This window comes from Acipenser ruthenus, chromosome 43 (genome assembly GCF_902713425.1).
Source record: "Acipenser ruthenus chromosome 43, fAciRut3.2 maternal haplotype, whole genome shotgun sequence".
NCBI lineage: Eukaryota > Metazoa > Chordata > Actinopteri > Acipenseriformes > Acipenseridae > Acipenser > Acipenser ruthenus.
This window is the reverse complement of record NC_081231.1, coordinates 382,918-397,443: the sequence shown is the minus strand read 5'-3', so window position 1 is coordinate 397,443 and position 14,526 is coordinate 382,918. Positions and strand designations below refer to the sequence as shown.

The window sequence follows — 14,526 nt, the reverse complement described above, 5'->3', positions numbered from 1 at the left end:
ATGAAGATGAACGAACGCTTTGACCTCCAGTCTCTTTAAACGCGGTGCATTCTCGACGCAGTTCCCTGACCGCTTCCCAGCCACGACAGAAAGACTTTATCAAGCTAACAGTGCAGGGCTGTCTCAGTATTTAACCCCTTTTTATCCCGGAGACACCGCAGCGTGCAAGTGTATTAACACGCTCCCAACGCGTCGGAGAGTTTTGATTTGTTGTGCATATGAACTCAAACCACTGTAAGTCTTGGGAAAGTGTCCATATAGGCTTAGCGAGTGTCTTAATTTAATTAATTACCTTAATAGACCACATATGCAACTGATGTAAATATAGTAAGAGAAAAGGAACACGCGTTAGTTTTCAATTGATTCCAGGAACATCCCGAGTTCCCTTTTCTTTGAATTGCAGTAAAGCAATTCAAAGAAGATTTGAATCAATTCCAAGGAGCTGACAGTTTTTGTTCTGTTTTGAATCTTCATCTGTGTCCTGTGTCTATTGGAACAAGGCTTCCGAACCCCGGTCCCGGGCCCCCTCTGTTGTGTCTGCTGGTTTCCATTCCAACTGAGCTCTCAATCACTGAACCAGACCCTTCATTGAATTAACAACACGCAGCTTAATTAGACCCTTTTTTCAAATTGTTCTCCTCTCCTAATAAGCTGCCGATTTCGCGTTACTTATGTTTAAAAGCTGAAAACAGATCAAAGGGTTCTAAGGAAGCTCATGAATAGTTCGATTAAGGGTCCCTTATCCAGGGCGACTTACAGTTGTTACAAAATCTTACAAATTATCACGTTATAAAATATCGCATTACAGATAAAGAGCAGTTATAAAGCACAATACAATCTGTATTGTGCATACTAAAGAACACTTTAAACAATTATATTTCAAAGCGAGTTCGACAGAGAGCAGTTAAACTGACAGTAAAAATATTTGCTATACGAATCAAGTCCAGTAATAGCAGCGCAGCGAGTACGATGAATAGATGAGAACGATTTCAAATAAGATGAGAAAAAAACGTGAATACGGATACCTGTAAGAGCAAAATCAAGTACAAGATACAGGAAATGGTTATAATTAAGTGCAGTATCGGCCAGGTATCGAGCAAAGAACGGCGCTTGAACACTGTCCATTGCATTTGTAATTATGAAATTCGTAATTAATTGCATTTCTAATATCATTGAAATGTGAAGTTTGGCACATCTGGTTAGGTTAATTGTATTTGTAAGTATACTTTATAGAGGTGATTCACAGTTAAATTACGCCTTCCCCCCCCCCCCCCCCCCCCTCCAGAATCTTGTATTTTGATAAACATGTGATCTATTGAATATCTGGGATCGGTTTTGAATGACAATTTCGAATTACAACATCGGATGCAGTAACAGCCTTTCACCAGCAGGTGGCAGCCTCGCCCCGATAAATCCGCGCCTCAGTCGCCGCCACCCAAAAATCTTCTATACAGACAAGAGAGTCAACTTCCGCTGGTTTAACATAGAAACTTCCGTCCGTGCCTAAGCGGTGCATCCTGGGGGATCGAAAGAGTTCCAGTAAATAATGTACAATCTGCCTCACTTCCTATTCCAAGCCTTCTCTTTTTAAAAACGATTGCATTTTCAAACACGATCAGTCAAGACTGGGGCGTGGTTTGGTTGTCAAGGATCCAATATTGAAAATGGGATGATCTTTTGATATCCCTAAATCAAATATAGTTTAAAATGATATAAGTAAACCATACATTAAGAACTGCTATTATATCTGGTTGGGGCTAAGCAGCGTGGAGTAGCGGTTAGGGCTCTGGACCCTTGACCGGAGGGTCTTGGGTTCAATCCCAGGTGGGGGACACTGCTGCTGCACCCTTGAGCAAGGTACTTTACCTAGATTGCTCCAGTAAAAACCCAACTGTATAAATGGGTAATTGTATGTAAAAATAATGTGATATCTTATAACAATTGTAAATCGCCCTGGATAAGGGCGTCAGCTAAGAAATAAATAATAATAATAATAATAATAATAATAATAATAATAATAATAATGTGCTGTCGGATCCAAGCCTCTAGGCGTCGCTGTCCCCGTCTATAGATCTCTTTCTAAAAGCCGGTTTAGAGGCGGGGTTGGGACTGACGTTATTTTGTGACTGGCGTCCCTCCTGCCCAATCAGAATGCAGGATTATTAAAATCTCTCCCCGTTTGACCAATCAGAACTGCTCAAAGGGGCGGGTCTTGGTGCGGACGGCGTTTCAAGCACACAGGGTTACAGAGTTGCTGTGTAATATTAATATAACAGCGCATCTGTGTGCGTTCCGATTCGGTGCATCGTTCAAAGCAAGCACGGTCGCGGTTTTAAATGGGTTTACTGACTATCCTGAAGAAGATGAAGCAAAAGGAGAAAGAAGTGCGGTTGCTGATGCTGTATCCTTTTTTGTGTTTTGTTATTATTGTTGATTTTTTTTTTTTTTTAATATAAACTTTGTGACGTACTTGCCCGGTCAGATTTCTGATAATAAACGAAGGCATTAGTAAAGGCGTGAACTTAAAACTTGCATTTGTTGTTTTTCAGACGTGAAAGATTTGAGGACGCTGCACACTGTCTGTAAAAATGCTGTTTCACCCGGTCGCTAGTGCGCTGATGCACCAAGAAGCACACTCGGGTGTTTCTCAATAATAATAATAATAATAATAATAATAATAATAATAATAATAATAATAATAATACAACGTGGGGTTTTCAGCGGTCCATGACTTAATTAGAATGATTTTTTTGTAAGTTTATATTGTGGTATGTTTTGGTCAGCGTGTTCTTCATAGAGAAAGCTGCTCTGTCTGTAGCGGTCAGTATTTATTGGCACGTTGTTTACATACAACGCCAACAGTCCCGATATGGCCGGGACAGTCTCGATTTTCTCAGCAAACGTCCCGCGTCCCGATGCAGAGGAAAAACAGTCCCGATATTTAACCATAGAAAAAATATATATATATTTTGCACAGCAGAGTTAGTGAAAACCACACGCTGTGCTCTTCGTGCGGCTGAGACATCTGCGGATCACTAACTTATATACAAAGGGAAGAACGCTTCACTGCGTCTGTTTTTACTGTCACGATGGTCGTGTTGAGTTGATAATGATAATGACTGTGTTTTGCATATGACCCGTCCCATGTGTATGATGCGTGTAATTTGGAAAATGAATAGTCGGGGTCGCGCAGCTCCGCTCCCTGGTGTGTTTGTCCTTATTGGGGTGTCCCAGCGGCTTGGACAACGCCGGGAAAACCACCATCCTGAAAAAATTCAACGGGGAGGACATCAGCACCATCTCCCCCACTCTGGGGTTTAACATCAAGACGCTGGAGCACAGGGGGTGAGCGAGCAGGCTGCCCTTTGTATTATTATTATTATTTATTTCTTACCAGACGCCCTTATCCAGGGCGATTTACAATTGTTACAAGATATCACATTATTTTTACATACAATTACCCATTTATACTGTTGGGTTTTTACTGGAGCAATCTAGGTAAAGTACCTTGCTCAAGAGTACAGCAGCAGTGTCCCCCACCTGGGATTGAACCCACGACCCTCCGGTCAAGAGTCCAGAGCCCTGACCACTACTCCACACTGCTGCCCTAGTACACAAAACGAATGATTATTTTGTTCCTGGTGAAGAGAGATGTGATTTAGATTTATCAAATTACATGAATTCAGCTCGTGTTGTGAATTTTTTTTTTTTCAAATAACAGTTAATTTATTTGGTACTTTAATGGGTTAAACTGCTATGAAAAAAAAAAATTAAAAAAAATACCCGCTCACTCACGCAGTCCACGAACTGAAGACTTGTTTCATTGATCAAAGAAAGAAAAAACTGTTTTTTTTTACAATTTATGTAATTTTAAAACAGTTTGTGTCAACTCTATGGTTACTGAAAAAGTAATCCAATTACAGTTACAAGTTAGACATGTAATCCAATTACCGTTACAAGCTACTGAAAAATTTAATCCAATTACAGTTACAAGCTACTGAAAAATGTAATCAGATTACAGTTACAAGATACATTAAAATGTAATCAGATTACAGTTACAAGATACATTAAAATGTAATCAGATTACAGTTACAAGATACAGAAAAATGCAATCAGATTACAGTTACAAGATACAGTCCGAGCTTTTGTCATTAGAATTGAATTTGGGTTCTTTCAGTGTTGAGGGACGTGGCTTTTCTTTCAGCTTCAAGCTGAATGTCTGGGACGTGGGCGGGCAGAAATCCCTGCGCTCCTATTGGAGGAATTACTTTGAGAGCACGGACGGGCTGATCTGGGTGGTGGACAGTGCAGACCGGCTGAGACTGGAGGACTGCAGGAGAGAGCTTGGGGGGCTGCTGCTGGAGGAGGTGAGAGGGGAGAGGGAGAGGGAGGGGCTGCTGCTGGAGGAGGTGAGGGGGGAGAGCTCCACAGAGTCGGGGTCGTGTGGGAGTCCTGGTTCCAGGAGACCTGGTTTGAGGTTCGCTGTATCAAACCCCCAAGTCTCCCTGCCTGGTTTGAGGTTCGCTGTATCAAACCCCCAAGTCTCCCTGCCTGGTTTGAGGTTCGCTGTATCAAACCCCCAAGTCTCCCTGCCTGGTTTGAGGTTCGCTGTATCAAACCCCCAAGTCTCCCTGCCTGGTTTGAGGTTCGCTGTATCAAACCCCCAAGTCTCCCTGCCTGGTTTGAGGTTCGCTGTATCAAACCCCCAAGTCTCCCTGCCTGGTTTGAGGTTCGCTGTATCAAACCCCCAAGTCTCCCTGCCTGGTTTGAGTTTCGCTTATCAAACCCCCAAGTCTCCCTGCCTGGTTTGAGGTTCGCTGTATCAAACCCCCAAGTCTCCCTGCCTGGTTTGAGGTTCGCTGTATCAAACCCCCAAGTCTCCCTGCCTGGTTTGAGGTTCGCTGTATCAAACCCCCAAGTCTCCCTGCCTGGTTTGAGGTTTGCTGTATCAAACCCCCAAGTCTCCCTGCCTGGTTTGAGGTTCGCTGTATCAACCCCCAAGTCTCCCTGCCTGGTTTGAGGTTCGCTGTGTCACACCCCCAAGTCTCCCTGCCTGGTTTGAGGTTCGCTGTATCAAACCCCCAAGTCTCCCTGCCTGGTTTGAGGTTCGCTGTATCAAACCCCCAAGTCTCCCTGCCTGGTTTGAGGTTTGCTGTATCAAACCCCCAAGTCTCCCTGCCTGGTTTGAGGTTCGCTGTATCAACCCCCAAGTCTCCCTGCCTGGTTTGAGGTTCGCTGTGTCACACCCCCAAGTCTCCCTGCCTGGTTTGAGGTTCGCTGTATCAAACCCCCAAGTCTCCCTGCCTGGTTTGAGGTTCGCTGTATCAAACCCCCAAGTCTCCCTGCCTGGTTTGAGGTTCGCTGTGTCACACCCCCAAGTCTCCCTGCCTGGTTTGAGGTTCGCTGTATCAAACCCCCAAGTCTCCCTGCCTGGTTTGAGGTTCGCTGTATCAAACCCCCAAGTCTCCCTGCCTGGTTTGAGGTTTGCTGTATCAAACCCCCAAGTCTCCCTGCCTGGCGTGTCACGCAGCGACCTGAAACCTGGTCTCCTGAAACCCAGTCCCACCAAGACACAAAGCAGCTTCCTTAACTTAAGAGCTCTTTCTGTCTGTCTGTCTGTCTGTCTGTCTGTCTGTCTGTGTCCACAGCGTCTGTCCGGAGCTACACTACTGGTATTCGCAAACAAACAAGACCTGCCTGGGGCCCTGTCTAAAGACGCCATCAGAGAGGTGAGTATTATTATTATTATTATTATTATTATTATTATTATTATTATTTAGCAGACTCTTTTATCCAAAGTGACTCACAGAGACTAGGAGAGTGAACTCTGCTTCATCAATAACTGCTGCTGCTGCTGCTGCTGCAGAGTCACTTCCAATAGGAGCTCGTTTGTTTTACGTCTCATCCGAAGGACGGAGCACAAGGAGGTGAAGTGACTTGCTCAGGTTCACACACAGGGAGTCAGTGGCTGAGCCGGGATTTGGACCTCCTGGGGCTGCAGAGCCCCCCCGTGTCTCAGCCCTGCTTTCACGGGACCCCTCTCCGCTCTCCCTTCTCTTGCAGGCTCTAGACCTGGACGGCATAAAGACTCATCACTGGTGTATTATGGGCTGCAGCGCGGTGACGGGAGAGAACCTGCTGTCTGGAATTGACTGGCTGCTTGACGATATCTCCAGCAGGATATTCACAGCCGACTGAGGAGTGACGTGCATGCAGAAATAAATACACCGTCTCGCACGCACACACAGGGACACACAGGGACACACCTAGATACACACAGGGACACACACACACACAGGGACACAGGGACACAGGGACACAGGGACACACACAGGGACACACCTAGATACACACAGGGACACACACAGGGACACACCTAGATACACACAGGGACACACACAGGGACACACCTAGATACACACATGCCTGCATAAACACACACACACACACAGAGGGGGACACCTAGATACACACATGCCTGCATAAACACACACACACACACACACAGGTATAGACATGCACACAGGTACACACATGCATAAACACACACACACACAGATAGATAAATACATTAAAGTGTTATTTGGAACTGAATTTGATTGACTTAAAAACTCGCAAGGACCTTTTTATAAGTCCTCAAAAAATAAAAAGTGAAAACTCAACGCTAGACACAGGTTGTTTTTTTTTACAGTGTTTGTGAGGATTTTCCATTGATTTCCATACCCTGTGAATCTCTTATCTTAAACCCCAGAGGGGCCTGGTAGAATTAACTAACACGTTGCAATCGCACACAAACGTTGGCAAGCGTCTTTATACAAGATGAAATACATTCAAATACAGCCAAACAACACGCCCACAGCAACGTGTTTCAAATACAATCTTTTATTTATGGAGAATAAAACTAAGATTAAACTCTGTGCATTCCTGTGAAGAGTAATGTAATGCTTCATTTGCAAGGAAAAAAAAAGAGAAAATATTGTTTTTTTTGTAAGCTGTAATTGTTATTTTATTACTCATAATAAATGTTAATTTAATTTCACGTGTGTTTTTTTATTCATCTGTTACTTGGAATGTAACAGAGATGGGAAACAGACTCCTATTGCACAGCAGTGTGATCCAGTCCAGGTTTTACTGCTACCAGCTTGATCAGCCCCCCAGTGTGTCTAGCTAACAAGCTCAGGTGTGTCTGATTATTAAACTCCTAGTGAAACCAGGACTGGATCACACTGCCGTGCAGCGGGAGTCTCATTCCCATCCCTGTTAATAATGACATAAATAGACCGTGCGTCGGCATAATAACATTGAAGATTACGTCAGCAGTGACGTGTGTGGACGGGCGCCTAGAGGAGTTTTGTTTTGATCTCAATGCATTTGTTCCGAGATTCTTGTCTTGTCTTATTTTACTGTTAGTATGTAAATAACGCGTTTCCATCTCAAAGTTTGACACCTATCTCTCCTTTCCAGTACGTGGAAAGCAAATTATTCAAAGAGAACGCGGCGAACGCAATATATTCGTGTGGACGATCCCTGCCTGGCGCGGCGCCTGCTTCTCCCAGCGAAGGGGTGAACTTTAGCGACGATCCCTTACTGTTCAACTGGGGGCGGAGCTACACTGCGCGTCGCTGCGTGCGCGGTGACGATTAAGGAAGTGGATTTACAAACTATGCATTTATTTAAAGAGAGCGCTTTCCAGCATCGACGCTGCCAGGCAGAGATGATGTCGACTGTGCATTGATTAATAGTAACTAACAACTGGCTCACAATGTCACGGAAACTCAAAGAAGACTACCATCGGTTCTACACGGTGACAGACCACAGGACGCACGAAAAGGGCTTCACCGAGTACAAAGTCTGCGCCCGGGTGAGCCTCGATCGGTTATGAAACTTGGTCAGCGGCTGGTGACAAAAAGCTCACAGCCTGGCCGAATAATCGTTATTATTATTATGTGTTTATTTAGCAGACGCCTTTATCCAAGGCGACTTACAGAGACTCAGGTGTGTGAACTATGCATCAGCTGCAGAGTCACTTACAATTACGTCTCACCCGAAAGACGGAGCACAAGGAGGTTAAGTGACTTGCTCAGGGTCACACAATGAGTCAGTAGCTGAGGTGGGATTTGAACCGGGGACCTCCTGATTACAAACCCTATTCTTTAACCACTGGACCAGACAGCCTCCCGTTCGTTATTAAGCGCTGTTGCCCTCATTTGAAGGTCAGGCTGCTTTGTAATGTTTTTGCAGCATTTCATCTCCCTTTTAAGCGTTATTTCAGTTCCTGACCAGAAGTTTCCCCCACAGTAAAAGCACAGCAAAGTGTGATAAAGCATAGGGAAGCATTGTAAAGCACAGAGAGGTCTGGTAAAGCATAGGGAAGCATTGTAAAGCACAGAGAGGTCTGGTAAAGCATAGGGAAGCATTGTAAAGCACAGAGAGGTGTGGTAAAGCATAGGGAAGCATTGTAAAGCACAGAGAGGTCTGGTAAAGCATAGGGAAGCATTGTAAAGCACAGAAAGGTCTGGTAAAGCATAGGCAAGCATTGTAAAGCACAGAGAGGTCTGGTAAAGCATATGGAAGCATTGTAAAGCACAGAGAGGTCTGGTAAAGCATAGGGAAGCATTGTAAAGCACAGAGAGGTCTGGTAAAGCATAGGGAAGCATTGTAAAGCACAGAGAGGTCTGGTAAAGCATAGGAAAGCATTGTAAAGCACAGAGAGGTCTGGTAAAGCATAGGGAAGCATTGTAAAGCACAGAGAGGTCTGGTAAAGCATATTAAAACGCATTGCAAACCAGGGTAATCTGTGGTAGACTCTTAGCATAACCGAGGGGAAAGCATGGTGAATGGATTCAGTTTTTCCTGTTATTCTAGATGGATTAACCTGCTTTCCTCTGTTTTATTTTCTAGTTTGTCTCTAAGAGAAATCCCGAAGATGTGAAAGAGGTAAGATTATTATTATTATTATTATTATTATTATTATTATTATTATTATTATTATTATTAAAGCGCACAGAGTGAATGTAAAACCCGGAGTGGATCACAGTGCTCCTCAGCGGGAGTGTTTCTCCTCCTCCTGCGTTTCCCTGTTGATCTGGAGTCCCTCTCCTCGCTTGCAGGTGGTGGTGTGGAGGCGCTTCACTGACTTGAAGAAGCTGCACAGCGAGCTCTCCTACACCCACAGGAATCTCTTCAGGAGGCTGGAGGAGTTCCCTGACTTCCCCCGGGCTCAGGTCTTCGGTAAGCTGCCCCCCCCCCTCCCCCCACCCCCCACACGGAGGGGAGAGCCAGGGGGACCCGAGCCTGCGTTTGAGAATAGCGCCCCTGCTGGTTTGCAAAGAGGTTTCACCCAGTCCAGGTTTGCGCTGCAGCTGTGCAACGGGAGTCTTACCCCTGCATTGTAACTGCAATTTAATATCGCTAGACTAGACTGCACTGGAATTACATTGCAGGGCTGGGAATCAGACTCCCGTTGCACAGCAGTGTGATCCAGTCCAGGTTTTACTGCTACCAGCTTGATCAGCCCCCCAGTGTGTCTAGCTAACAAGCTCAGGTGTGTCTGATTGTTAAACTCCCAGTGAAACCAGGACTGGATCACACTGCTGTGCAGCGGGAGTCTTATTAAGATCCCTGACTAGTACGGCTGTTGATAGTTTAGAGTTGAAAAGTTTCACGTTCAGTTATTAATATTATTTATGTATTTGGCAGACGCCTTTATCTGCTTACAGATGTTACAGGGCAGCGCAGGGTTACAATGCAAGCTTCATATTTAAACACAGTGTAGTTTACAGCAAGTGCAAATAATAACACTACTAGAATCCAATATGAACTAGGATGCTGTGTATAATAATAACACTACTAGAATCCAATATGAACTAGGATGCTCTGTATAATAATAACACTACTAGAATCCAATATGAACTAGGATGCTGTGTATAATAATAACACTACTAGAATCCAATATGAACTAGGATGCTATGTATAATAATAACACTACTAGAATCCAATATGAACCAGGATGCTATGTATAATAATAACACTACTAGAATCCAATATGAACTAGGATGCTCTGTATAATAATAACACTACTAGAATCCAATATGAACTAGGATGCTGTGTATAATAATAACACTACTAGAATACAATATGAACTAGGATGCTGTGTATAATAATAACACTACTAGAATCCAATATGAACTAGGATGCTATGTATAATAATAACACTACTAGAATCCAATATGAACTAGGATGCTATGTATAATAATAACACTACTAGAATCCAATATGAACTAGGATGCTGTGTATAATAATAACACTACTAGAATCCAATATGAACTAGGATGCTGTGTATAATAATAACACTACTAGAATACAATATGAACTAGGATGCTATGTATAATAATAACACTACTAGAATACAATATGAACTAGGATGCTGTGTATAATAATAACACTACTAGAATCCAATATGAACTAGGATGCTGTGTATAATAATAACACTACTAGAATCCAATATGAACTAGGATGCTATGTATAATAATAACACTACTAGAATACAATATGAACTAGGATGCTGTGTATAATAATAACACTACTAGAATCCAATATGAACTAGGATGCTATGTATAATAATAACACTACTAGAATCCAATATGAACTAGGATGCTCTGTATAATAATAACACTACTAGAATCCAATATGAACTAGGATGCTGTGTATAATAATAACACTACTAGAATCCAATATGAACTAGGATGCTATGTATAATAATAACACTACTAGAATCCAATATGAACTAGGATGCTGTGTATAATAATAACACTACTAGAATCCAATATGAACTAGGATGCTATGTATAATAATAACACTACTAGAATACAATATGAACTAGGATGCTATGTATAATAATAACACTACTAGAATACAATATGAACTAGGATGCAACAGGTTAGGATCACAGTGAGTTGTATCCACAGTGACATGTTAGCAGTGCGATAGTGCAAGGATAGCGCATCAGCTGAGGATCCAGTAACGTGGTGCTGAGGTCAGACGAGTCCAGAGCAGAGCAGGAGGGGCAGATCAGGAGATCTAGTGTTTTTTTTTTTTTTTGCAGGGCGATTTGAGGCGTCTGTGATTGAAGAGAGGAGGAAAGCTGCAGAAGCCATGCTGAGATTCACAGTCAATATCCCAGCTCTTTATAACAGCCCCCAGCTCAAGGACTTTTTCAGGGTAGGTCTTAATACAGAGGGGGTAGTGCTTATACTCTCTGAACAGCCTCCCTCTGCTCTGTGCTGGTGGAGCAGAGAAAGAGAAAGAGAGGCTCTTATACTCTCTGAACAGCCTCCCTCTGTGCTGGTGGAGCAGAGAAAGAGAAAGAGAGGCTCTTATACTCTCTGAACAGCCTCCCTCTGCTCTGTGCTGGTGGAGCAGAGAAAGAGAAACGGAGGCTCTTATACTCTCTGAACAGCCTCCCTCTGCTCTGCTGGCAGAGTAGAGCAAGAGAAACAGAAAGGGAGGCTCTTATACTCTCTGATCAGCCTCCCTCTGTGCTGGTGGAGCAGAGAAAGAGAAAGGGAGGCTCTTATACTTTCTGAACAGCCTCCCTCTGTGCTGGCGGAGCAGAGAAAGAGAAAGGGAGGCTCTTATACTTTCTGAACAGCCTCCCTCTGTGCTGGCGGAGCAGAGAAAGAGAAAGGGAGGCTCTTATACTTTCTGAACAGCCTCCCTCTGTGCTGGCGGAGCAGAGAAAGAGAAAGGGAGGCTCTTATACTCTCTGAACAGCCTCCCTCTGTGCTGGTGGAGCAGAGAAAGAGAAAGGGAGGCTCTTGTACTCTCTGAACAGCTTCCCTCTGCTCTGTGCTGGTGGAGCAGAGAAAGAGAAAGGGAGGCTCTTATGCTTTTTGAACAGCCTCCCTCTGTTTTTTGACAATTTGACAGTTTATTTCCTTTATGTCTTTTGCACAGGGAGGTGAAGTCCGACAGCCCCTGGACCTGCCTCCTGTCTCCGAGTCCTCCGCCTCCCTGCCCCCTCCTCTCATCCCCCTGCCTCTGAGCTCCGGAGAGGCAGGGGAGGTGGAGCAGGCAGAGCCCCAGACAGAGGGGGAGATCCCGGGGTCGCCCTCAGGAAACTGGGAGGAGGCGGCCGAGGCCTACACGGAACCCGAGGACGTTCCATCGCCGGCGGCGACCGAGCGTTGTCACGGTAGCGCAGCCCTGTTTGTTCATTCTGTTGTTTTGTGATTTCACAGTTGATTTGATTAATATACAGTAAATATATTCTCTCTCTCCTCTCTCTGTCTCTCTCTCTCTCTCCCTCTCTCTCTTTCTCTCCCTCTCTCTCTCTCCCTCTCTCTCTTTCTCTCTCTCTGTCTCTCTTTCTCTGTGTCTCTCTCTCTCTTTTTGCAGGTGAAAGCACCCCCCCACCAGAAGTGGGCGTCGTCCATTTGAAATCCCAGGAGGAATTTGATTTGCTGTTCGACTCTGAAGGGGAGGGGCAAGGAGCTGCAGAGGCCCCGCCCCCTCGGTGCCGGCTTTCTGAAAGCGAACTTGCCCTGTTCGACCCCTGCGCCAAGAAACAAGGTAATAATAATAATAATAATAATAATAATAATAATAATAATTATTAACAAGGGGTCCCCAAATTATTTTGTACAAGGACCCTAGAAATAAAAAAAATCTCAACCTTTTTTTTTTTTTCAAGCCGCTGGTCCAGAAGCCCCTGCCAATGGGCTGGAGGGGGGCGTGGCCGAGTCAGCCAATAGCCTGCGGCTCCTGGAAGGCGCAGGGGGCGGGGCCGGAACCTCGGGGGCGGGGCCAGAGCTGCCAGAGTACCTGAAGCGAGCTGCGGAGGAGATCAGCGCAGCGCTGGAGAGAGAGGCAGAGGGGGACTATAGCTGTGCTTTCCACTGCTACCAGACTGGGGTGGCAATGCTGCTGGAGGGGGCGCAAGGTGAGGGACGAGAACAGAGCCCCGCCAAGCCATCGCGCCATTATTATTATTATTATTATTATTATTATTATTTATTTCTTAGCAGACGCCCTTATCAAGGGTGACTTACAATTGTTACAAGATATCACATTATTTTTACATACAATTCCCCATTTATACAGTTGGGTTTTTACTGGAGCAATCTAGGTAAAGTACCTTGCTCAAGGGTACAGCAGCAGTGTCCCCCCCACCTGGGATTGAACCCACGACCCTCCGGTCAAGAGTCCTAACCACTACTCCACACTGCTGCCCTTATCCATGGCGACTTACAGAGACTCGGGTGTGTGAACTATGCATCAGCTGCAGAGTCACTTACAACTACGTCTCACCCGAAAGACGGAGCACAAGGAGGTGAAGTGACTTGCTCAGGGTCGCTGCTATCGTCACAAACCCAAGCAGCTGTTTCTGAATTCGCTGTGAACGGGGAATCAGACCCCCCCCCCCCCCCCCCCCGATCGACCCCTCGCACGATTGCGTGACTCAGCCAGCCTCTCTCTCTCCCCAGGAGACCCGGTTGCAGAGCGCAGGGAGGCAGTGAAGAAGAGGGTGGTGCAGTACCTGCAGCACGCTGAGAGCATCGTCACACTGCAGCTGAGAGGGGAGCCGCCCCGAGACTGAGGCTGGAGACAGCAGCCCGAAACCTGGGACAACTCCCCCCCTGCCCCTCCCCCCCCCCCTCGCTGGTGTGTTTCCTGTGAGAGGTGTAACTCATAATTCATCCTTAATCACGCGGTGCCTATGATAAGAATCGGGGGGGCAAGCGACAGATCCCTCCTCGGGATGTTACAGTTAAAGCTAACGCTGTCCAGTGTTTTATTTCAGATCAAAGTCTGCAGGTTTATTGAATCTTGAATCTGTACATGCAGGGTGCTGGCAGGCGATTAGAATTAGAATTGGAATCGGCATTGCGTTCCGTAATTCCAATTCCGGTTCCGTTTGCAATGCTATTGTCTTCTGCTTCCAATATATATATTATTTTATTGTAAATAAGATGTTATTAACATGACTAATAATTTAACCCCCTTTTAGTATAATACTACTTCTACTACTACTACTACTACTACTAATAATAATAATAATAATAATAATAATAATAATAATAATAATAAACCACAACAAATACAATTTTATGTTCATGTTTTTTTTGTTTTGTTTTGTTAAAGTGTTATTTTCATTATTGGTGTTCTTTATACGAGTGAGAATTTCAGAATTGTTATGATAAGTGGAATAAATCTTGTATAATCCATCCCTCTGTAAACCGACATTGTGTATAATTCTGTATGATTTTTTGGGGTCCTGACCAAGTCCCTATTGAAATGAATGGAGTGATCCAGTCCTCTACCACCCCTATTGAAATGAATGGAGTGATCCAGTCCTCTACCACCCCTATTGAAATGAATGGAGTGATCCAGTCCTCTACCATCCCTATTGAAATGAATGGAGTGATCCAGTCCTCTACCATCCCTATTGAAATGAATGGAGTGATCCAGTCCTTTACCACCCCTATTGAAATGAATGGAGTGATCCAGTCCTCTACCACCCCTATT

General features: G+C 44.6%; 2 protein-coding genes across 3 annotated transcripts; both read left to right on the top strand.

Moving 5' to 3' along the window:
* Window positions 1–2,169: 2,169 nt before the first annotated feature.
* LOC117967751 (ADP-ribosylation factor-like protein 2) lies at window positions 2,170–7,039 on the top strand. Of its 2 annotated transcripts, XR_009311544.1 has the most exons (6): window positions 2,170–2,401; window positions 3,235–3,345; window positions 4,205–4,367; window positions 5,649–5,729; window positions 6,064–6,508; window positions 6,559–7,039. XR_009311544.1 is itself a non-coding variant. In XM_059012151.1 (5 exons), the coding sequence occupies exons 1-5, from the start codon at window positions 2,337–2,339 to the stop codon at window positions 6,196–6,198; spliced, it is 555 nt and encodes a 184-aa protein (XP_058868134.1). In that variant the 5' UTR covers window positions 2,170–2,336; the 3' UTR covers window positions 6,199–7,039. The 2 variants fall into 2 exon arrangements, 1 of the variants encoding a protein (XP_058868134.1); XM_059012151.1 differs by having other exon boundaries at window positions 6,064–7,039.
* A 608-nt stretch (window positions 7,040–7,647) lies between these two features.
* Window positions 7,648–14,104, top strand: LOC117967793 (sorting nexin-15-like). The gene is made up of 8 exons (XM_059012144.1): window positions 7,648–7,861; window positions 8,902–8,937; window positions 9,111–9,231; window positions 11,105–11,220; window positions 11,956–12,193; window positions 12,397–12,570; window positions 12,692–12,940; window positions 13,485–14,104. Exons 1-8 carry the CDS (start codon window positions 7,763–7,765, stop codon window positions 13,595–13,597), a joined length of 1,146 nt encoding a protein of 381 aa, XP_058868127.1. The 5' UTR covers window positions 7,648–7,762; the 3' UTR covers window positions 13,598–14,104.
* The last annotated feature ends 422 nt before the right edge of the window (window positions 14,105–14,526 follow it).

Bases quoted from the DNA above. Each gene is read 5' to 3' on its own strand.
- LOC117967751 (XM_059012151.1), top strand. From the start codon at position 2,337: ATGGGTTTACTGACTATCCTGAAGAAGATGAAGCAAAAGGAGAAAGAA. The intron at 2,402-3,234 runs GTATCCTTTTTT...GGGGTGTCCCAG, and splicing joins GAAGTGCGGTTGCTGATGCT to CGGCTTGGACAACGCCGGGA. The intron at 5,730-6,063 runs GTGAGTATTATT...CTTCTCTTGCAG, and splicing joins CTAAAGACGCCATCAGAGAG to GCTCTAGACCTGGACGGCAT.
- LOC117967793 (XM_059012144.1), top strand. From the start codon at position 7,763: ATGTCACGGAAACTCAAAGAAGACTACCATCGGTTCTACACGGTGACA. The intron at 7,862-8,901 runs GTGAGCCTCGAT...TTTATTTTCTAG, and splicing joins AGTACAAAGTCTGCGCCCGG to TTTGTCTCTAAGAGAAATCC. The intron at 11,221-11,955 runs GTAGGTCTTAAT...TCTTTTGCACAG, and splicing joins AGCTCAAGGACTTTTTCAGG to GGAGGTGAAGTCCGACAGCC.